This window comes from Typopeltis vanoorti, chromosome 5, assembly GCF_054136105.1.
Source record: "Typopeltis vanoorti isolate ZY-2024b chromosome 5, IOZ_Tvanoo_1.0, whole genome shotgun sequence".
Taxonomy (NCBI): Eukaryota; Metazoa; Arthropoda; class Arachnida; order Uropygi; family Thelyphonidae; genus Typopeltis; species Typopeltis vanoorti.
This window is the reverse complement of record NC_143553.1, coordinates 127,976,184-128,001,945: the sequence shown is the minus strand read 5'-3', so window position 1 is coordinate 128,001,945 and position 25,762 is coordinate 127,976,184. Positions and strand designations below refer to the sequence as shown.

The following is a 25,762-nucleotide window of genomic DNA, read 5'->3' as shown; positions in this document are numbered from 1 at the left end:
AGTAAATTATTCATATGTATGAGACACATTAAACACATGGGAAGCTGCTCATCACAATTTATACTGTATATTTTCACTTTCTTGGATTTCTGATTCTGCTTAATTTTTTTCCATTAATTCCTGAAATTTTTCAATAGCATTCTCCATAGCACTTACTCACTTACATAACAGACCTTCCATTTTTCTCAACTGATGAATTTTTTGCCCTTTCATTGTAATCTCTTAATGAAAGGGCAAAAAATTCATACAGATATAGTCTCCCCTGTATTTAAAAATTCTTTTATGATTATCTGCCTGAATTGTAGAATATTTCCTTTAGAATTGAATTCTCTGTGAATAATCCACACATTCACATGAGCTGTTCCAAAGAGTACTTCCATTGCGATTTTCTTATACCAGTTGACTGTCTTTCTGAGAGTGGAATAATAACGCACCATCTGATCTGAAAGATTGACACCTTTCTTAGCAGCATTATAGCTGAGTACTGCATCCTGTTTTTGTACTGTTGCCTTGCCCTATTCTTACGAGCACTCTTCACTAACTCACAATGATGATCTCTGTAAGTTGTCAACATAGTTACTGATCTTTTGTCAGTCAGTTTCTGTATTTTAATGCCTTTTTTGTTTTCCGTGGCTGTGTTTTCTTTATGTTGCTGTTTCTTCATCATAACTTCTGCTGAAAGTCCAACACTGTTATTCCTGAATATTTTTCTTTAGATAGAAGTTCCTCAGCAAGTGCCAAATGCATATAAAAATTATCTGAAAATATAATCCTTCCTGTATTCAAGAGGCCATCAAGCAATTTCAAAGTGGTGATGGAATCGTCCTTGATCATTCACTGTGTCACCTTTACCTATATACACGCAGATGTTGTATGTGTAGGCAATTGGTAAACAGTTTGTAAACTCTGTAAACACTATTTGTGAGTGTTGTTGGGAATATATTGTTGAAAGAAAACATCCATATTGTTCTAGCAGTTCTTGAATTTTATATAGACAATCACTAGTTTCCACATCATTATTACAAAAGTGGCAATACTTTAGCCATTGCAGAAATCTGTCCCTGCGCATTGCATTCTTTATTTTCCAGTGTGTATACATGGAATTTTTCGACCAGTACAAACATATTACAGAAATGTGTATCATCCTGATAAGTAATAGGATTCCAAAAAATTTCTTAATTTCTACTTTAGATGTGGTTATCCATTTCTTGGATTTCATTTGTTCAGCTGGAGTTAAACAATCTTGAGTTGTAGATAAGCACTGATCTGCATATCTGTTAATTTCTCTTACCATAAATTCCATAAGGTCATCAGTTAGGAATGCAGAGTATGCTGCAGATGGATTTTCTGCATCAAGTGGCAAAAATAGCACATTTTCTCTGCTGTACTCCTGAACCAGTACTGCCATGTTACTCACCAGATTCTATTTGTTTGAAACTGAAAATTCAGAAACCAGAGGAACTGTTCTGTAAATACAAGACATGATTGAAATCATCATTGGAATTATCCATTACATCTTTGAAAATTTGAACTTCATTAAATGCGTTTTTTTTCTTTCTTTATGACAGCATCTATTAAAACTCATTACTGGAACATGTGGATTTCCTGCATATGCTTCTATTTATTGGCTTTCATCAGATGCGTTCTTATAGAATATAGAAGGATTCATTTTCAGTTAGAAATAGATAAATTTTTACTCCCTACATGTATACTGTCCAAAAACTGGTAGCAATTGTATCTATATAGTAAACATACCCTCCCCAATTATTGAATGGTGTAATGAATATCAATTACCACTATGTCTTGGTTTTATTGACTATGAGAAAGCCTTTGATTCACTTAAAACTTGTGCAATACTTAAAGCATTTCGAAACCAACAAGTGGAGGAGCCATACATCAAGACCATCAAATCAACATACACCAATGCTACAGCAGCAATTCATTTCAATGGAAACATCTCTACTATGGAAATACAGAGGTATAAGACAGGCTGACACGATATCTCCAAAATTATTCATAGCGTGCCTAGAAGAAATATTCAAACTTCTCGATTGGGAAGAGTGGTCTGAAGATAAATGAAAGATATTTAAGCCATTTATGTTTTGCAGATGACATAGTTATCTTTACTTCAACTGTGCATGAATTACAGACTCATATCCATGAACTCCAAATTGCTAGCAAAACAACTGGCCTAAAGATAAACCTAAAGAAGACCCAAGTTATGTTCAATAGCTATGTCCAACCAGAAATAATAAAAATCAATAATGAGGAAATTAAACAAGTTGATCATTACATATACTTAGAACAACAGATATCAATAGAACAAAATATTGTGGACAAAATTGAAAGGTGCACGATGCTTCAGTGAAATGCATTTGGAAAATTGCATTCAGTATTCAAAAGCCAACTACCATTATGCCTGAAGAGAAAAGTTTTTAACCAGTGTATTCTTCCTATATTAACATATGGCTGTGTGAAACATGGATACTAAATGCAAACGAAATTCAGAAATTAAGAACAACACAATTTAGTATGGAAAGAAATATGCTTGTTATTACAAGACTGGATCACAAAAGGAATACGCAGATAAGAAACCAAAGTCTCTGACATCATAGGAAGAGTGAAACATCAGAAGGCATATTGCTTGAAGACAAGATTGACGATGGACAAAAGAAGTACTGGATTGATTCCATAAGAGAAAAAACGACCACGACGCCGACCTAAATCACTGTGGATTGACGATATCATCAGATTTGCAGGAGAGACATCATTATCAGCCATTGACAATGTCTGATAATGATGATCACCCTCCCCAACAGACCATACTGCAGACATTTCTTGCATTTCTTTGCTAATTTTGCAAAGAAAAACAAGTAGTTTTATTATATTACTGAATACAGTACAGAGATGTTTACAATCTGTGTGATATATTTGGCAACAATTAGTGTTAATTAGAGACAACTGGAATAAAAATAATGCTACCTAATGAAATACATGTCCCTTCCCAAGAAATTATGGTGTATAGACTCAAGCAAAACCATTTGTTGTACTGCCAAACACAGTATCTAATTAAAAGTAGTTGTCCTAACAACTCAACTGTTTATAATGCAGTCATTATGGATGCTGAAAGCAAATGATTTATCTAAAACAAACAAACACCCACCCACTCACTCACCTTGAAATCAGTTTGAATTGCATTTGAGATTTCAAATGTCAGTAAAACAGATAACAAATGCTAATTTTGCAAATAAAATTCTACCAAAAAAAAAAGTTGTAATATAAACTTTGTGTCAGTGAGCCACCTATCCAACATGGAAGTGACATGCTTGCTGTAATGAGAGCTCCCATGGGTACAATAAATCTGTGAAACACTTTCTGGTGTGAATGTGTTAAAATGTCTCATATGGATTGTCAACCTTACTAGATTGATTTACAGGTTAATGTCTTCCATGCCTGAGCCAACATGTTATATCCTAATGATTGATTAATCTCAGACAACTCTGTTCCAACATTCTTCCTTACATTTTCATATAATTTTTTTTGCTTTCCTCTTAATAACTTAATCCTTTTCCTAATTCTTCTGTCATCTACTCCACTTTACTGTGATATCTCTTTTCAAAACCAAGTGCTTCCTGAGCTGACTCATGAATTACCTCTTTAATGTGATTATAGGTTTCATTAGCACTCCACTCCTCATGTGTATTCAATCTTGGATTGAATATATAATATATGGTTAGCCTTCAGTTTGAAGAAGGCTAACCATATATTGTAGTTCATCTATCCTGATGTCACCATCCTGCGTATTTCTCCTTTTGTCCCTTCCATGCACAGTTATCTATGTAAGTAATAGGTAGTAGTTCATGCCACATACTGCATCTCTCAATACTTGTACATCCCTATAGTCAGTGCAATTTATTTAACAATATTAATTCACAATACAGATTAATAAGAAAATGATTATTATTTATTTTATTTATTTTCTGATATTTTGCTGGTATTATATCCAGCATCTTCAGTGCACAAAAAACAGTTTGTCACAATACACCGATGGTTTGGTATAACAATGTAACTAGTTTAAAAAATATTGTAATGGACAACATAAGAAACTAAAGTCTTAATTGGTACCATTGTTGGATGAGATTAAACAAAAAAAAGTATTAATTTGATCTTAAAACAATTACCTCTCAGATTTTTGATAAATTGGTACAGCCATACTTGTTGAGGTTTGGAGAAAGTTTTAAAGTTGCTGCATATTCCAAAAACAATCCCTCTGACTTATGACTTCTGTGTAGCACTTTCGTTTTCTTCCATTTGATCCTGTGTGAAGAGATATCCAAGGCATGGTCTGCTATTCCTGACTTTGCCATAGTGACAGTGACGAATGTATTTTTTATGTTCTCCAAGGTAGATAACAGTTATTCCTGTCTGTCCATAGTAAGCCAGGTCACAAATACAGGAGAGATTGTCCTTATGTGAACGGATGAGAGTTGCCAATTTGACATAGGTTTAAATGTGGTGCGTAGCAGATATTTATTAAGCATTTGATATCTTTTTGAATGTGCCATGAATGTATGGAATGGTAACAGTTTTGCTGTAGCCTTGTGTATTAGGCAATGGAGGTGATTTCCGAGGAGCATTTAGTATCTTGTCTGTTCTTTGGAAATTATAGCCATTGGTTAAAAAAGTGTGACACAAGTAAGTTCAGTAGTAAGAGCATTGTCATTGGAACAGATAGCTCTGGCTCTGTGAGTTAGTTTTTAGGATACCATATTGTTGAGCTGGATGATGATGTAATTGTTTGTGCAGATATCTCTCTGTACAAACTAGACTCATCTCTATGTGTAGGATTTCTATAAACAAAAAAGTTAATGAACCATCAGGAAGGTGTGTGTGTAACTAGTGTATTTAGGAAAGGCAGACAGTCATTTTTGTTCCATTATGAAGTGGATTTTAGGGTATATTGGCTATTTAAATGCACTAAAAATGTATCTAATGTGTCTGGACCATGTGGTCAAATAGCAAACACATCATCAACATAACACAGGCAAATGACTGGTTTGAGAGTGGCTGTATTTATAGCTTCATTTTCTGAATGTTAAATAAATTGATATGAACTGCCAACACATAAATCTTTCCACTCACTTATAGTCCAGCATATCTGTCATTTTATAATCAGATAGTTGATAATAGATCTTAAGCCTCTTGTATAGTGCACCCAAGTAAATGTGTGGATATCTTTGTGCTGGAGGTATGAATTCATCAACTGGCACTCTTGTTCTTAATCTTTTACTTATCATTTTCTTCATCCTCGCCAAAATACCCAGCTGTTAAATCCACAAATGTTTGACCAGTTCTTATTGAGTCCCTAAAGAATGAAAACTTAGTTATCTATACATCTCCATCAATTCACTCAGCTACTCAAAATACTTGTCTGTCACCTGTATTGGTGCATCCTCTGTTGTAGCATACATTCCTATGATGACCATTTCTACTCCATAAATATTGAGCACTACTTTTAATAACCACTCATTGACTTCCAGCTTTTAGTAGAAATTTTTCATTTTTTTTTTATCCACAAAGAAATCCCAGCTAATGCTTTGCTTGCATTATCCAGTCCGCTCCAGATGTGTATATAACCACCCTGAATTATGAGAGATTCTCGGTGGTTTTGACAGAAACAAAAAAGAAAAAGTACTAGAGTTTAAAGAGAGAGAGAGATAAGTCAAATGTATGACGTGGTGTACTGTAGATGTCTCACAATAAGTCTTGGAACTCCATAGGAATCTATTTAATATACCAGTTTCAGCTGATTTATAGTTGTTCTTGAGGAGACATTCATGGGCCATGAATGTCTCCTCAAGTTTTGTACTCATGACATTCATGAGTACAAAATTAGGAGGTGCAATTTACATTGAAGAAATAGTGTTATGTAGTTCCAGTAAACATTTTAATTGGATAATTAAGTATTTAATTATTGCTTAACACAGTATTGCTTAACCAAAAGGATTACACAGGTAAGCTGAAAACTTTGTCAGATCGGGCTACTTACCTCCCTATCGAGTACAATCCCACCAACTCACAAATTAGAAAACTCCACAGGCTCCTTAAGAAGGTCACTCTTGGCCTGTGGAAATCACTAACAAATCAAAACCATTTAACTCCCCCCCTCCCGTATTTATGGACTCCCAAAAATACATAAGGAAAATGTGCCATTACGTCCCATAGTGGATGACATTGATTCCCCCACATACAAACTAGCTAAACATTTGGCCAAAGCTCTCTCACACTATACTGGCAACACACCTTCACATATAAAAAACTCAGCCCACTTCAAAGCCAGCATAGAAAATCTTACACTCAAACACACTGACATAATGGTCAGTTTTGATGTCTCTTCCTTATTCACAAATGTCCCACTCAAAGAATCCTTAAAGCTAATCCAATCTTAATCTCCTTAAACTAAATTTCCTCCTGATATCACAGCCCTTTTTCAGTTCACAATGAACTCAGGCTATTTTGTTTGGCAAGGAAAATTCTACAAACAAATAGAGGGGACAGCCATAGGTTCTCCACGCTCCCCACCCTTGGCCAACTTTTACATGGAGACTTTTGAAGAGAAAGCCTTAAACTCTGCCTCACAAAAATCAATCATTTGGCTTCGCTGTGTTGATGATGTGTTCGCTATTTGGCCACATGGCTCCAATGCACTTCTCTCCTTCCTAACACATAAACAACCAACATCCCCAGAATCAAATTCACCCTGGAAGAGGAAAAAAAAAACAACTGCCTTCCTTTCTTATACACACTAGTCACCCGCCAGCCTGATGGAACCTTGGTTTTCTCAGTCTATAGAAAACCCATTCATACAGGCAGATACATTCACCAACAATCCCACCACCCCTCCTCGCAACAATATGGAGTCATTAAGACACTACACAACAGGCTAAACTTATCTGCTCAATGATAATGCCCTAACCACAGAACTAAACCACATTCTCAACACTTTCTCAGCCAATGGCTACCCCCCCCCCCCCCAAAAAAAAAAAAAAAAAAATCCAAAAAATATTGAAACCAGTAAACCACAACCCCCCCCCCCCCCCACAGCAAGGATTACTCTAAATCCATCACCATACCCTATATCCGAGGCACCTCGGAAAAAATTACAAAAATCCTAAAAAAAATGACATAACTTCTTGTTACAGACCATATAAAAAATTGGCATCCCTTATCCGCTCTACTAAAGACCAACCTCCCCTCCTAGACCTACCTGGTGTATACCAGGTCCCTTGCAGCTATAAGCTATCCTACTTTGGCCAAACAGGCAGGACAGCCAATATCAGAATTTCAGAACACAAGGACTACATCCGGTTTCACCAATACAGCCACTCTGGTCTTGCTGACTATGCGTTGGATACTTTGCCATAGAATACGGTGGAAGAAAGCCACGATATTACACCGTAGTAAATACAAATATGAAAGGCTCTTCATGGAATCAGCTTCAGCCCTAAGAAACAATCCAAACCTCAACAAATTTGTCTGCATGAGACTGCCTCAAATTTGGGAAACCTACATCAGAAGACCTTCAGCCCAATCGTACCAACATTACCCGCTAAGGGCACCATCAGGACTTTAGGAGAAATAATAGCTTCCTGCTTCTTCCTCATTTACTGTTTGTTGTGCCTGCATGCACGTGTCTTGTTCTTAAGTTTCTTGAAAATGGCAACGTGACGTTGCCGAAATATTGAAGTATATTAAAATTTATTTTAATGTATATCCTAGTTGACATTGTAATTTCCTTAAATTGCTTAGTAAAAAAAATAAGTATTTAATTATCAGGATCCATTTCCCCCCCTTTCCTCCACACTCATTAAAACATGAAAAATTGTGAACAATTATTATTACTATATGGATATCTTCATAGCATCAGAAGACTCATCACAGGATACCAAACTAGCCATTATTCACAATACCTATCACACTTCTCCTTAAACTTATACACTGTGAGGTAACTTTAAAACTCCCTCTGATCATCCATTCCACTCATTCACCACTTTCCAAGCAAAAAATCTAGTCCACACAACCTTACTAACTCACTCTTACACAGCTTCCAAGGGTGATCCCTAGTTCTCTCTCTATTTGTCAGATTTTGAAACTTTTTCTTTTGTATCAGTCTTATAGTAGCTTATGTATTTCTAAATCACTTAGGGAATTGAACAACGTAGATCCGAATATAAATTAAATTATACTTTAATAAATATTTCTGATATTTCGGCAACGTCACGTTGCCATTTTCAAAAGGAACTTACAAAAAAGGCACGTGCACGCAGGCACTACAACACAGTAACTGAGAATGAAGATATGAAGCTATCACTATTCCCTACATCCAAGGCACCTCGGAAAAAATTAACAAAATTTTAAAAAAACATGACCTCACTTCCTGTTACAGGCCTTACAGAAAATTGGCATCCCTTATCTGCTCCACCAAAGAGCAACCACTTCGCCTAGACCTACCTGGTGTATACCAGGTCCCTTGCAGTTGTAAACTGTCGTACTTTGGCCAAACAGGCAGGACAGCGAATATCAGAATTTCTGAACACAAGGACTACATCCGGTTTCACAAGTACAGCCATTCTGGTCTTGCAGACCATGCTCTGGATACACGCCACAGATTATGGTGGAAGAAAGCTACAGTAATACACCGTAGCAAATACAAATTCGAAAGACTATTTATGGAATCAGCCTCAGCCCTAAGAAACTCTCCAAACCTCAACAAATTTGGTTGTATGCGACTGCCCCAAATTTGGAAGGCATACATCTGCAGACCTTCAGCCCAACGGCCAAGAACACCTACTTAGCCGGCTAGAGGGCGCCATCAGGACTTCTAGGAGAACGATAGCTTCATATCTTCATTCTCAGTTACTGTGTTGTAGTGCCTGCGTGCACGTGCCTTTTTTGTAAGTTCCTTTTGAAAATGGCAATGTGACGTTGCCGAAATATCGGAAATATTTATTAAAGTATAATTTAATTTATATTCGGATCTACGTTGTTCAATTCCCTAAGTGATTTAGAAATGCATAACCAATGTATAAGCCTGTCTACGTGAAGTAGCTTATGTAACATATATAAGTTACCCTTTTGAAACTTATGAGTTGTTACGAAGTACAATCTTTTCCTCCTATCAACTAAAGTTTCAACCCACACACTTTCAGTCTATCCTCATAGGAAGCAATCCATAGACCAAGTAACCAAGCTAGTGACATACCAACATGGTTTCAACTTTGAATCCTCTTCATCACCACCTGATCTCCCCCCCCCCCCACTTCCCCACCAACCCAGGTGACCAAATCTGTGCACAACAGTGAAGATGTGGTTATATCATAGCTTTATAAAGAGGGATAATTACATGTTCATCTCTACATGTCAGTATATTTTTTAAAATCCAATAAATCCTTGGAGCTATTTTGCAAACTTTTGCATTATACTCTCTTAATAACTTAACACGTATAAAACCAACAGTAATAACTTTAATGAATTAAAGTTACAAATATTTCGTACTGAAAGTAACAGTACATCATCAATGTAGAACAAACAGTTAAAGAAATGGAATACAAAGTACAGAACAGTCGGTGGATTATGAATTAAATTGTTGCTGCATGCCAGAAGATTAATATTAATAAAATATTATTAAATAATTCTTAAAAACTATTTCATTGATGGTTGCATAAGATGAGAACTCCCAAACTTTTGGGAGAGAGAGAGACAGTCATTTCGATTCAAATTCGGCAGATGTAAAAGGGCTTCGCAACTTTCTTTAAAAAGGTGTTCATATTTAAACCTACATCTGTGGAGAAGACAAGCTTTATCCCACTGGATATTATGTTTAGTGTCAATGCTATATTGTGCTAGACTAGACTTATGAGGTTTCATTTATTCGATATAATACTGATGTTCCTTCATTCTTTTTTCCATAGAATGCCTGTTTTTCCAAAGCATGATAAATTACATTCACATGGTATCTGGTAAACACCAGCTAATGATAGTTCTGCCAGTTTGTCTTTTGTAGATGGCAACAAGTGAGAAATTTTGTTGATAGGAAAATATGTGAGAATAAGATGATACCTCTTAAAAATTTTGCCAATAGGTTCTGAGATACCTGAAATATAAGGGATTGAAACTCTGTGGTCTGTTGAAGAATCCTGAGGTGTTGGAACATAGGAGTCAATTATCTTCTAGATTTGATTAGAGTTGTAACCATTAGATTCTATTAACTTTTTTATAGTGAAAAGTTCTTGTTGTAAGCTTAATGGGGAGGAGCACACTTTATGTTCTGTACTACTAGTAGCAAGGCTTATACGTTGGTCATACATAACTGGTAATTAGCTTACGGAATTAACAATGCATATGAAGGATATTAATTAAAGGCAACTTTAATGAATAACTTCTATATTTCGGCAACGTCACGTTGCCATCTTCAGGAACATAAAAATATGGTATGTGCATGCAGGCACATACCATATTTTTATGTTCATATAGGCACATACCATAACAAAAGCAAATGAGGAAGAAGGCAAGAAACTAATATTGTTCCTAAAGTCCTAATGGTGCCCTCTGGCGGGCTAATTTTGTTTGTGTTTTGAGACAAAATTAGCCCGCCAGAGGGTACCATTAGGACTTTAGGAACAATATTAGTTTCTTGCCTTCTTCCTCATTTGCTTTTGTTAGTGCCTGCATGCACATACCATATTTTTATGTTCCTGAAGATGGCAACGTGACGTTGCCGAAATATAGAAGTTATTCATTAAAGTTGCCTTTAATATCCTTCATATGCGTTGTTAATTCCGTAAGCTAATTACCAGTTATGTGCTGTATTAATTAAAGATTTGATAATGCCGATTTTTTGAGAGGTGTGATGAGCAGACTTTTGATGAACGTATCTGCCAGTATGGGTAGATTTTTGATAGACACTTGTTGACAATGTGCATGTAAGGAGGATGCCCAAGAATGGTAAAATACCAGACTTTTCTTTTTCCATTGTGAACTGAATGCATTGGTGACGACTATTTATCTGTTGTAGAAATGTGGTAAGTTCCTCTTCAACTTGTGGCCAAATAACAAAGACATCATCGACATAACGAAACCACAGAGAGGGTTGGGGATGAATGAATGAACACAAGGTGTCTTCCAGATGTTTCAAAAAATAGTTTGCCAAAGGTGGACAGAGGGGTACCCATGGCAATACCTTCAACTTGTTTGTAATAGAGCACATAAAGTGTGCTCCTCCCCATTAAGCTTACAGCAAGAACTTTTCACTATAAAAAAGTTAATAGAATTTAATGGTTACAGCCCAATCAAATGTCTATAATACTTTTATTAACTATTGCCATCCCCAGTTTTGTATCATCAAAAAATAACCGAATCATCCTTTAACTCATTCTCTATATCATTAATGTATTGATTAAAATATAGTGACCAGTACAGGGCCCTGAGGCATTCCACTAGTCACCCTCATTCTCCTAGATTCCACTCCATAATATACACTATTATCTGTCAGTCACCAACCCCCCCATCCATGCCACTAGTTTCATATCCATTCCCATTTGCTCCAACTAATGTAAACATTTTCTTTGCGGTATTCTGCTAAATATCTTTTGCAAATTCCAGCAGTATCATGTTGTAGCATTTTCCCTTACCCATTTAGCTCTCACTATTATAAAATGTGAGTAAATTACCCATATTTTATAATATGTGAAGGACCTTTTATAAAACTGTGCTTGCCACCATAGAGTATCATATTCCTGTACATCCTGTCATCCAGGTCTCACTGATGCTGATAATTTTGGCCAAGTTGAGCAGACCAATATTGAAAAGCTCCCCTTTATTTCTAATATCTTGTAGCATTTGTGTACATGCATTCAAACATTCCATTGGGCCCTCAATCATCCTTGTGTAATGTAATAACCAATTCGTTCAGATTAGAAACATGGAAAAACTATTTGGCATATCATGATAATTTCTACACTTGCACTCATTTTTCTCAGGGGCAGCTAGACAAATGCTTGACATTATCTCCACTAATACACTGGTTTTCCCTGGTTTTGGATTCCAACCTTTTACTGAACAATTTCTCCTAACATTTAACTTCAAAACTATTCAGATGTAGTCTGTCAGGCATGTATAAGTTCTTTTGTTCATCAGATTCACTCATCTCATCTTCCTTTTTCCTCTTTTACCTTGCAGTGTCGAGGGTTTATTACTCATCGGACCCCAAACCGTTCACAGGATAAGGTGGTCAGCCCTACGCCCCGATGTATCATATGTCCATAGTGTTGAGTTCTCAAAGCTGGTTAGCCTGATTTGCAGGATGAGAAAACCTCAGGATAAACTGGGGAAACTGGGGGAGAAAACCCTACTGTCCACTCCCAAGACCGGCTAACTTTGCTATGGCTGAGGAAGATCCTTCAGCTCCTCACGTCACTGATGGGACTCGAACCTAGGACACTCCTTCCCCAGGCATATGGTTGCGAAGCGCACAGCCACTAGGCTAACCGCACGGACCAGATTCACTCTGTACATCTAATTATCTAATACATTAAATTCACTCCAACAATGAAAAACACATTCTAATAAAAATGATATCTAATAAATCAAGTCTTACAATTTTGCTGGCTGAGTGGCTAGCATGCTGATTCATCATCGAACGTGCTTTGGTTTTTTTAGTTCCTCTGTGATGTTAGATCTGATTTTGTCACCCAGTGTGAGACCACCATCTCACTTATTCGATGCCTGAAGTGGATTGAAAAACTTCCATGGTTGGTCAGAGCAGGGTTCTGGATTATATAAAATAAATATACAAAAATAGAAATAATTATAAATAGAAATAAGCAATTTTTCTATAAAAAAAAAGTCTCTTAGCTCACTCATGGTAATGTCCTGTATCAGTGGTCAGCAATTTGTGGCTGATGCAGTGCTTTGAAGATATAACTGTGGCTCTTTGACTTTTAGCTATATGTATGAGAAATGCATGCCACAAACACTTTCAGTTTAGTTTGCCTGCTCATCACAAGTAGAGCACACATACTGCAAGGTGTCGAAGGTTTATCGTTGTGGTGGTGGCAACTATAAAATAGTTAAAACAGGAACAAAATAATACCAAGGTGTCCAATGTGACAAAATTGTACTCAATGCATGGAATAGCTAACTAGACATGTATACAAATTTAAAAATACCATATGTTGACAAAAGTATTTGGATACCTAGTTGTGGTCAAAAAAGTGCGTTTAATTACATTTCTAGTACCGAGTGAGACCTGAATGATAGCAACTACCCTTTGGGGTGTGCTTTTAACCAATTTCTGATATATTACAGCAGGAATATTCTTTCATTCCTCATGCAAAGCAACCCATTGCTGATTCTGCTGATGGCTGCTGTGGTCTGGATCTAATTCGTCCCGATAATGTTCGATGTGAGATCTGGACTCTGAGCTGGTCAGTCATACAAATTAATAATAAAAAAATAATGCAAAAAGAGAACAACAAAAATCAAGCTAGTACTAGTACAGCGACAGACAAGAAAGCACGTGATTTCGCATGTTGGCGACGAATTCGTACATCCTTCATTTCTTTCTCCCCTTCAGCATGAATCGACTATTCCAGGCACCAAGCCAAGAAGGGATCTAGAAATGGTGGGCGAACTATAAAATCTTATTATTAAATTACTCTGGATTTAGAGAAAGATGTTGGAAGTTTTTTTTCTGCTTGGTTAGCCTATAATAAATTTAGTTTAATCCTTTATCCAAGTGTAAGGAAACAAAGTTTGTGCCTGAAGTATCTTCAGGACTAAGGCAACTCACGGTAAAAGTGGCCCAAGCTCTCATCACACCTTGTCTCAGTATCTCCCATAATGCAAAGCACATCTCCTTGCGGACATATATAATGCTATGCATTAAGGGAAGGGCCACTACCCAGACCGGTTTTTCGACCTTTATTGAGGTCTCGTCAGTGGGAGCCAGACCTAGAAGTGGTGATACTAAGGCAGAAGCAATAAATTATCTTGTAAAATTTGTTATGCTTGTTATATGTACTTATTTCTCTGTTTTATTAGATGACTAATAAATTGTTTTATTTTATATTAAGAGTTATTAAAAAGACCTTTGTATATATTTTTCATACTTTGTATGCTTTGTTTTCTTATGTTTACTGAGGATTAGTATATATTTTACACAGCAATAGGTTACATAATATACAATCATACAATGGCAGGGTGCTTAAGGATCAAAGCTGTATAACTGAGAGGGGACCTTAATCTTTAGAGGAATGCAGAGAACTGACCAGGGCTTCTGACCAATGTCCAATCCTCACCTTCTTGTGGTGCATCCTGTTAGGTATCTACCTGGATACTGAATGAATGAGAATGGGTTGGCAATTTGGGATTTAGTCCCTTAATGCATAGCATTATACATGTCTGCAAGGAAATGTGCTTTGCATTATGGGAGAAACTGAGACAAGGAGTGATGAGAGCTTGGTCCACCTTTACTACGAGTTGTCTCAGTCCTGAAGATACTTCAGGTGCAAACTTTGTTTGCTTACACTTGGATAAAGGATTAAACTAAATTTATTATCAGGCATGGTTTTCATCACATCCACCAATGGACCAAGCCCCATCCAACTGAAACATTCTCATACCATTACAAAGCCTCCACCACATTTGATGTACTCCTGCTGGAACTGTTCCCTGGGTAATCTCCAGATCCAAACACAACCCACACCCATCAGAGTGAAGCATTTAGGAGCATAATTCGTTACTCCACAGAACCCTTTTCCAATCATCTGAAAAAGACTAGTCCAAACATCATATGAGTTGCTTTGGGTGGGAGGGGGATGTGTGGCTTGTTCTCTGCCATGGTTACCCGAGGCATGCAACTCACTTCAGTACAGTTCTAGTGCTGACAGATGTCCATGCAGCATTTTCCAGGTGGACTGCAAGGTATGCTGATGATGATGTGTGGGATAATCGAACATTCTGAGACAGAGCTCGTCGAGCTTGGTCAGTGACCTCCCAAGGCATTTTCCTGTTGTGGAAGCACCATAAACTTTCCATCTATGAATGACATAAGCAACAGTGGATTTTGGTATACTGAGGTGTAACGGACAGAAAGACCACTGATGTGACACCTAACTACCATCTCATGTTGGATGTCTGTCATTTCAGTTGAACGTGGCATCTTGACATCGAGTACAGTGCAAAACATGCAGCACATCCCACATTTTATTACCAGACTTACTCGGACATTTCCTGAATATTTGCATGTGGTAGGATCCAAAATTTGCATGGCATGTAAGGTGTCCATTCTAGTGTATTTCCATTTGGGTCCTCTCATTTTTTGAATTGACATATTTCTTCAAGCAAATATTTTCAAACATGAACTGTATTAAAAATAAATCAAGAAACCATCTGAACAATGCAAGTAAGGCTCTCAGCATGTTTAAAGATGAAAATTGCAGCACTTACTTGATGTTGAGAGATTGCTCAAGAAGTTCAGCAGCAAAACTTACATTCATTTGTACCTAATTAGATGTTATGTTTTTTTCAGTATTATTATTATTATTACACCCTCCATGGAGTCGGCAGACTCATCATATTAATAAACAATATTTTAAAATATATATTTTTTTTAATAAAACACCTTCCCACTCTATTCAGTTTTTTAAAAAATCTTCTCCCTCCTTAGCTTGAGCTGAGGTGGCTCTAGATTTTTTTTTTTTTTTTTTTTTCAATTAGATTAAAAATTTCCTTTTACTCAAAAAAAAAAAAGGTTTGCCAATCCCCTATTCTATAGGTTTTTAGTCTTTTCTGAGTGGGAATCACATAAAACTAAAAAAAGGAATAGTTTTGGTAGCCTAGAAAGTTAAATTAAAATGTTAAATATTTTTAATTATAGTAGATCATCATGGTTACATTTCTGGATATAAGAGTGGAAATTTCAATTTCCAGTTTAGCTTAGCATATGAATATGAACAATTTGTATCCCATCTAGTATGCAAGATTGTTTTAATGGTCCTTTTCATATCTTTTAATTCTATCTTTTCATTATTGAAGGATTTCTTCAATACTTCTTCAACTTTAGATTTTCCTGTTAACTTTTTAGCTTTTATGACTAATACCACTACTATAGTAATTCTTACCAGTAATGCATTTCTTTACAGGTTTATGAATTATTGTTATACTATAGTCAGCATTCAGACCACAATGTTGTGACTGCTGCTTTGGAGTCTCTCTCACAGTTGTTGAGGAAACCACCAAAGCCTTTATTACAAGCTCTTGTTTCACAAGAAGGAATTACTAAATCCCAAATTTACACTGCTGACCCCAGTGCTTCTGCACGAACTCGCTGTGGAAGTAAGTGCATTCAATTTTAAGCATTTTTGTGTTTTTATTTTGCTTAAATTTTTAGCATTCTTATAATCCCACTCCTGACATCCAACTTCTTCAGTTAAGATGGGATATATGTGGAATTACAGGACTGGTAAGTATGACAGGCTTAGGAGAGTGTGCTTAGATTGGTACCATGGTATATAAAACTGCAAGGGTTGGATGTTCATAGTGTATGGGGAAGTGATAAAGGAGTCTTTGAGTGAAGTAATGGCAGATTGCTTACCTAGATTCAGGAGAGTAAATCAAGTGGGAGTTAAATGGATGATCATCATTAAGCTGGAGCTGCAAAAAAAAAGAAAAAAAAAAAGAAACTATCGTGGAGGGAATTTAAGGAGAAAAGTGACCAGCAGCACATGAACAGTACAACATGCAGGTCAGAAGGGTAACTAGTGTGGTAAGAAAGGCAAAAGCAGAGTATAAAAGGAAATTAACAATGTAGGCTAAAGATTATCTCAAACAATTCTTTCGATATCCTGCAAGTAAAAGAAATAATGTTTATGCAGAATGATTTTAATGAATACCAATAGTAGAGAGGTAACTGAATCAGTTGAAATAGTATAATTACTAACATGGGAAACTGTATGGAAGGGCAACATGGTTTTGTGAAGAGTAGTTCATGACTCAGTAACTTGCTCATGTTTTATAATACAGTGACAGCCGAGTTGGATAAAGGTAATGGCTTACAATGATACTGTTGGACTTTGCAAAATCCTTTGACAGGATACCACATGAAATTCTAATCAGTATACTGTAGTACATGGGGATGAATATAGGGTTGGTGAGGTCGATAGGAGGGTGGTTGATGGAGAGATATCAGAAGGTAGTTTATTCAGGAGTAGAGTCCAAATGAAGGCCTGTGGCTAGTGACCTGCCACAGGGTTCTGTTTTTGGACTGCTACTGTTTAATTTGTACATTAACAATATAGGGAAGGATCTGAGAGGAACTGCTCAGCCGTTTGTTGATGATGAAAAGTTAGGTAGAGCAATAGTTAATACAGATGATGTCAAAATTTTGCATGATGGTTTGAATAGATTGATACATTGGGCAAAGGAGAATAGATGTCAGTTTAATGTGGCAAAGTGTAAGGTTATGCATTTTAGGGTGAAAAGTTTCCAGTTTGGCTTACCAGCTTTATGGCATATTGGTGGAAATGTACTCCAGGAAATTGATGAAGCCCAAGACTTGGGAGTGTTAGTGGATAGGGAGTTAACGTTTAGGGGGGAACATAGCAAAAGTGGCTAAAGCAGCTCATCAGATTGTGGAGAGGATCCAGAGGTGAATGACCAAGATGGTACCAGATTTATGGAATGAACCTTACGAACAGATTGAAAATTTGGGAGTTACAGAAACTGGTTGATAGGCAGAAAAGGGGTGATATGATTGAGACATACAAATTACAGAGGGATTTTTACAAGATTAATTCAGGGGAAAATTTTCAGCACAGGTCTGGTGGTGGGAGAACTAGGGACTGTCCATGGAAGCTGAGTAAGAGTGTAGTAGCAGGGATGTTAGAACTAGGTTTTTTGCTTGGAGAGCAGTGAATGAGTGGAATAGGTTGCCAGAGTCTGTTGTGGGTGCCATGACTGTGAATGAGTTCACAGCAAAGTATGATAGATACCACAAATGTTGGATAGTTTTTAACATGATGTTTAGAGCCTCCTTTGATGAGTCTAAGGACCACTTGGAGTAGCCTGTAATAATAATAATAATATAAGGAAAGCATGCTGTCACCTTTTCTACTAAAATAATTCTTTTTTTTTTGTTATGTTGTTCTCTCAGTCTGCTCTCAAGTAAACCATAAACTCATCACATAGCATAATCATTTGGAAATTGGCAGGTTTATGGACAGTTGGATGAAGTTTTTTTTTTTTTATGACAGATTTGTCTTTTATTGATAAAATAAACTCAAATTATATAATGATTCTTGTCTGGCTTGGTGTATAATTGATTAGTCATTTCAGTTTTGGGTTCAATATGACTGTTTTAGTGGCAAAATTAGACAAAACAGAATTTCAGTATGCATGCACATGTCACTATAGAAGAATGCTATTTATGAAGCACACTCCTTACATGTTAGCTCTAATGTAATTTGTAATTATTATTTTTTTTTTTAATAAGAAAGAACTTCGGAACTAAAAAAGCAGTTGCATTTGTCAGTGTTGGGTAGACCACTGGGTAACAAGTGTTATTCTTTGGTCAGAAGGATTGCGTCACCTTGTAACTCAGTCCATTTGACTATCTATAGGGTATCCGGAGAATTCATCGAAAATGCAATTAATCGAAAAGACAATTCATCGAATGACAATTCACTGAAAATGCAATTCACCGAAAATTTTAACTTTTTGAAAATGTTGTGATAAAAGTGATCCATTTAGAACAAAAGGTGAACCTTGCAAAGTAAGATAGCAATGCTACTTTAATAGGGAATAATTATAGAACAATATGGTTTCTTATTCTCTTTCTTAATTATTAATCGACTTAAGGAATTCACAACGTACAATAGAATATAAATTAAATTAAACTTTAATATAATTTTCAGTTTTATTAAAGTTTTCAAAAAATTTTCAACATGCGCATGCAGGCACTACATGCAGTAAATTAATACGAAGCAGGGAGCTATTGTTTCTCCTAAAAGTCCTAATGGTGCCCCCGTAGCGGGCTATGTAGGTATTCTTGGCTGTTGGGCTGAAGGTCTCATGATGTAGGTCCCCCAAATTTGGGGTAGTCTCATGCAACCAAATTTGATGAGGTTTGGCATGTTTCTTAGGGCTGAGGCTGATTCCATGAAAAGTCTTTTAAACTTGAACTTGCTATGGTGTATTATTGTGGCTTTCTTCCACCGTATTCTGTGGCATGTATCCAGAGCGTGGTCTGCAAGACCAGAGTGGCTATACTGGTGAAAACGGATGTAGTCCTTGTGTTCTGAAATTCTATCCTGCCTGCTTGGCCAAAGTAGGACAGCTTACAGCTGCAAGGGACCTGGATACACCAGGTAGGTCTAGGGAAAGTGGCTGGTCTTTAGTGGAGCAGATAAGGGATGCCAATTTTCTATATGGTCTGTAACAAGAGGTCAAGTCATTCCTAAGATTTTGGTAATTTTTTCCGAGGTGCCTCGGATATAGGGAATGGTGATGGATTTAGAGTAATCCTTGTTGTGAAGGGGGGAGAGGGTTGTGGTTTACTGGTTTTTTTTTTTTTTTTGGGTTTTTTGGTGGGGATAGCCATTGACAGAGAAGGCGTTGAGGATGTGATTTAGTTCAGTGGTTAGGGCATTGTCATTTGAACAGATTAGTTTAGCCCTGTTGTATAGTGTTTTAATAACTCCATATTGTTGTGAAGGGGTGGGGTATTGTTGGTGAATGTATCTGCCTGTGTGGGTGGGTTTTCTATAAACAGAGAAAACCAAGGTTCCATCAGGCTGGTGGGTGACTTGTGTGTCTAGAAAAGGGAGGCTGTTGTTTTCCTCTTCCTCCAGGGTGAACTTGATTCTGGGGTGTTGGTTGTTTAAGTGTGTTAAGAAGGAGGGGAATGTGTCAGAGCCATGTGGGCAAATAGCGAACACATCATCAACGTAGCGAAGCCGTATGGTTGGTTTTTATGGGGCGGAGTTTAAGGCTTCAAAAGTCTCCATAAGGAAGTTGGCCAAGGGTGGGGAGAGTGGTGAACCCATGGATGTCCCCTCTATTTGTTTATAGAATTTTCCCTGCCAAACAAAATAGCCTGAGTTCATTGTGAACTGAAATAGGGCTGAGATATTGGTAGGAAATTTAGCATGGACTAATCCAAGCTAAATTCTACGCAAGCTCCATTATTATTATTATTGTTACTCGTAGTAATATGCGACTTCAATACAGCAATTATCATGTTATGAATTTTATCCATCCCATAATAATTCAAATAGAATTATTTGAATTATTATGGGATGAATAAAAGTTTCAAATAGCGAATCTGAATCAGATTCGCTATTTGAAACTTTTACAAAAAAATGTCGAACCGTTCCAGTTTTCAGTTCAGCTATATTTGGGGCAACAAAGAAATAACGTGCCCATATTATGTATTGCAATAACTCTCTGACTTAGCGGAATTAGTAGAAGTTGTTGGTACAAGAAGTTTTCTGCACGGTTCAGTTTTTATTCTCAATGGATAACTTTTATCATAACATTTTCAAAAAAAAGTTTCGAAATAATATTAGCAATTCTGCTTTGACTGGATCAATTTAATGAAATTTTAATTAAAATTTTCAGTGAATTGCATTTTTGATGAATTGTTCATTCGATGAATTGTCTTTCGATGAACTGTTTTTTCGATGAATTTTCATGAATCATCTATGGCGAGTGTTTCCCACTAGGATAGTGCTCTTACTGTAATATATGGAATCATACACATTGTCATGTGTTAGAGTTTTGATGTGAGTCAGCTGCTCTCTTTACAAGTAACCTTGAAATTACTTCACTTGCAAACTTTTATTTGCTTATTCTTGGGTAAAATGTGAACGATAACAAAAATATATAATTTCTTGTCAGGTACTCAAATGTGTTTAGTTTGTTTAGTGTGCTTTCTGGATATAAGGTTTTCTAAATTTATTGAAATGGATGTACAAAATGAGTATTTTTTTTTTTTTTTTTTGATGGAACAGAGAAGCTACCTATAGTGTTTTGTATTGCTTTATCTTTGAGTATACTGTATTTTTAAAATATGAAAAAATTCAGTTTTTTTTTTACTTCCCAACGTAGCTGAATCCCCCCCCCCCTGCTAATAACAATTCATCTGATGAATTGATATTAGCATGTGGGGAGGATAAAGAATTAGTATGATATCATCAGCGAATCGTAGATTGCTTATGTACTCTCCATTAATATTCAATCCTCTTTTCTCCCACTTCAGTTTTTTTCATAGCATATTCAAGTGCTGTAGAAAATAATTTTGGTGAGATAGTCTTCCAGTCTGACTCCTCTTTTTATTTCTCTTTCTTTTTTATCTAAACTGGTGAACCTCTCTCGCATATGTGTTTCCTATATGTTTTAAAGCTTCAAGCATTTTACATAGGTCTATTGAGTCAAAGGTTTTTTCACAATCTATGAAAGCCAAAGAAATTAGTATATTATATTTTTTTGTTTTTTTCCATTACTTGATTTATGGCTTGACGATGATGTTCTGATGGAAATTGGTTCATGAAAACTTAATATATTGTTTATTCTGCCATCTGTATTTTTTGTAAAAAGATTATAAAGGGTAATAGGTGTATAATTTCTTATGTCAGTTTTATTGTCGTTTTTATATAAAAGGATGATTTTTCCAGTATTGTAACTTTTAGGGGTTCTTAAACACTCACTATACACAATTCTGCTAGTTTTATATGCAAGAGATCTCCATTTTTTAACATTTCTATTAGTATTCCATCAACTCCAGGTGCCTTTCTGTTTTTCATTTTTGTAAATGTATGTTTCACTTCATCATCTTTGACTGATTCATTATAGTTTTTAGTATCCTTTCTCTGTTGTTGTTCCCTATTACTTTCCCCTAATTTCATATAATTCTTGATAAATTTAGCTATAATCTCCAACATGTATGTTCTGTGTGTAATCAGTATTCCATTTTCATCTTTTATACCTGTCATATAAAGATTACCTGCATTATCAAGAAGTTTTCTTGTTTTCTTTATACTGATATTATCTTCTATTGCTGTTCTTATCATTTTTGTATTAAAATGTCTTTTATCCTCTCTTATCTTTTCCTTATTGTTTTGCAAAGTTCAGTATATTCTATGTTTCTTACACCATGTGCATTCTTGTTTCATGTTTCCTCTTTTTTCTATCAGGGCTTTAGTTTCCTTTTTTAATTTGTCTATTATATATATATATATATATATATATATATATATATATATATATATATATATATATAATAAAATAGAATAAAGATGGTATGATTGCTGGTTCTAATCTCTGTGAATTGGTTTATATCTCTCTTACATTATCACTGATTAAAAAATAAATAAAACCTTCAATAATATGCTTGACTCTGACAAAGAAGTAGCTTTATGCATTCTTGCAAGAAAGATCACACTTCACCTCCCCTTATCTTTGAGAATACTCAAATATCTCATGACATGACCATATTTCTCTTCTGGGACTGATGGAGATAGCCTCTTAATGTCCAAAAAACTTTTCCACTTAAGACACTGATCCCAAACCAACCTTAGAATATTACTCTCATAGTTGGAGCAGGGTACCAACAACCTTCCCTAAAAATGCTGGATACTGTACAAATGCAGCAGTCCACTTAAGAAGACGGTTTCTGTTGTCTGTCTATAGAAGCCTTATGAACTTCTGTATATATTTTAATGGCTATTCTGCTCATCTAGCTTTCATTCTTTTGCCACTTTCTTCTAAGCCTGTAAAAGTGTGAGTAGCTGCTAGTCAACATTGAGTTGTATTCCAGCTTCAGACCTACTAAGCCAGTTTCTCTTCTGTTATGTCTACTAGTCAACAACATGAAACTAGTAGATATTGCATTACTTTAAGATATTGCATTACAGTTAATAATAACATTAAAATTTAAAATTGTCACTTAATTGCCCTTTGTAGCCATTGTCACTGTCAAAGTTTATAGCTGCAGTTTGAAAACTAATGGAGATATAGCATGAACACATCTAAATTTCTCTTACATTGATTAAGGAATAATGTAACACAAATTCATTCTGTTAGTTAGTAAACAAGAGATTTATAAAATCTTACTGCATTTATTCTTATGGAATAGCATAGCAATAATAAAACATGTCAAAAAATATGGTCTTCTAACAAAGATTTCACACTGGGAACCATGAAAATATTTTTACCACTATTTTATACACATACATGAAAAACTTACATCACCACTAACTTCCTATTATCTACAATTTATCTACAATTTTTACAACTTACAACTTATCTACAACTTTTTTACAACTTATCTACAATTTTTCTCCAAATCAATCTGTTACCTGTCAAGACTTCAATATTATCAGATCTTATATTTCTGTCTTCTAAGGCACTTTTTACTGTATCAATCTCTATATCTTGGTCTACCTCTTATTCTTTTTCCTGCCAACCTAACAGAGAACACTTGATTTGCTAACCTTTCCTCTCCCATTCTGTTTAAGTGACCATTCCACCTGAGATTAGCTCTGCTAACACATTCCTAGATGCTAACAATGTCAAGTTCTTTTCTAATATTCTCATTTTTAGTATGCCATATGCTCACCTCCTAATCTTCAGGACTCTCTTATCTGCAGTCTCTAGTGTATGGTCAAGTGTTTTATTTCTAACCCAGATCCATAAGTTAAAATTGGCTTGAACACTGTCTTGTATACATCTGATTTAGTGTTCCGACTAATTTCTCTCTTATTCCATATAAATTTATTCTGTTGACTTCCTGCCATACTAGCTTTGTTGATTCTGTTGGCTATTTTCATATTTAATTTACAATCTTCATTAAAAATTGTGCCTAAGTAGCTGAAATGTTTTACTTGTTCTATAGGTTCTCCATTCACAATGCAGTTGATATTTTCAATGCTTCTGTCTATTTTCATTGTCTTTGCCTTGTTATTGCTGACCTTCATACCATATCTATTACATCAGTTATTCGATTTAGTCCTGGAATCTTCCAGACTTGTACCAGATGTATTTAGAAGTATAACATCATCAACATAAAGTTAAAAAGCTGAGATTAACATCTCCAATTTTGATATTAGGTTTAATACCTCTTTCCTTTATAATAATGTGATCCATATACATAATGAATAACAGAGAGGATAATGTACATCCTTGTCTGACTGACACCAGATTTAACATTAAACCATCTTCCTGTACTTCCTTCAATTCTAATTGCTGACTTACAACTCAAATAAAGACTAAGCTTGATATAATGCCCCATTGACACCATACAACTGTAGCATTTTGAATAGTTTTTCTCTTGGCACCTTGTTATATGCTTTCTGCAGGTCTAAAAAACTTAAAGACAGATCTTTGTTACATTTCCATGATATTTCAACTATTTGTCTTAAAGTGAAAATCTGATCCTGACAGCCTCTATTTGGCCTGAATCCAGCTTGTTCTTCACCAAGCTTGCCACAGTCCTTCTCAACCGTTTCTTAAGTACACTTAATCTTACCAGGAACACTTAGTAGGAAAATACCTCTGTAATTCTCACATTCAATTTCAAATAAATTATTATTATTAAGAGAGATCTCCCAGGAATCAGGGACCCATCGAGGGATGCTACATACTACACGCACCAGCTATCATACTTGTTCTGGAATTCATTCACACTGCTTGCACACATAACCACCATTGGCAATCTATTCCAATTACACACTGCTCTATGAAAGAAAAATCAAGATCTCTTCCCCTTCTTAGTAGCATTTATTCTCAACTTCCAAGGATGTCCTCTTGTCCTTTCTTCACCCTTCATAAAATGAAAAATTCCATCAACTGAAATCCTGTATGATCTTTTCAGAAATTTGTAAGTCTGAATCATATCACCTGCTCTTTGTCCTCTTTACTAGTTTCTTCAGTCTACAAATTTTCAATCTGTCTTCATAATCAGTATTCCACAATTCTGATTTAATTTTTAACACTCTCCTTTGCACTCTCTCCACTGAATCAGAATCACAATAGAAACCAGGAAATGAGATCTGCACACATTATTCCAAGTTAGGTCTTATCAAGACCTCATAAAAGGCAAAATGACATCCTTAAGCAAGATTTAGGCATTATAGGCATTGTGAGAAATTGTATTTTCGTTTTAATACTTTATCTTATCATAAACAAAGTTTTACGAATTGTCTCCACAATTAGGTTGCTTGTATATAGAGGCTGTTGACCGCACATCTGTTGCCTTAGTATCCCGTAATGCACAATACCCTTTTAGAAGTGTTTGCTGCTGTGCATTAGTGGATGTGTCACTACCAAATCCAGTTTCAACCTTTATTGAAGTCTCATCAATGAGAGCTAGGCCTGGGAAGATATTGAGTTAAATCAATGCAAAAGAGTAAAATGGTGTATCACTACATTATTAAAGTACCCTGGATGCTTATGCTTGGGTAAATGATTAACATAAGTATGATTGCTTGTCTATTATCATTCACTTTATAATGAATGCAAAAACTTTCTGCAACTATCTCTGATCCAGAGTAGTTTAAAAAAAAGTTTAAATGTAATAATTTTCACATACAAGTAGAAATACAAGTATTTCTACTTGTATGTGGAAAATATAGGAGTCTCCATAGCTCAGTCGGTTTTGATGATACCATTTGGTGGGAAAGACTTGGGTTTGAATTCTGTCTACAAT

At 35.7% G+C, this 25,762-nt stretch overlaps 1 protein-coding gene across 1 annotated transcript in view; it reads left to right on the top strand.

Moving 5' to 3' along the window:
* Positions 1–25,762, top strand: part of htt (huntingtin) — a 1,164,033-nt gene that overhangs the window by 161,468 nt on the left and 976,803 nt on the right. Inside the window, exon 8 of the mRNA XM_090393484.1 lies at positions 16,203–16,395. Within this exon, the coding sequence (XP_090249610.1) occupies positions 16,203–16,395 (193 nt within the window). The remainder of the gene's footprint in view (positions 1–16,202; positions 16,396–25,762) is intronic.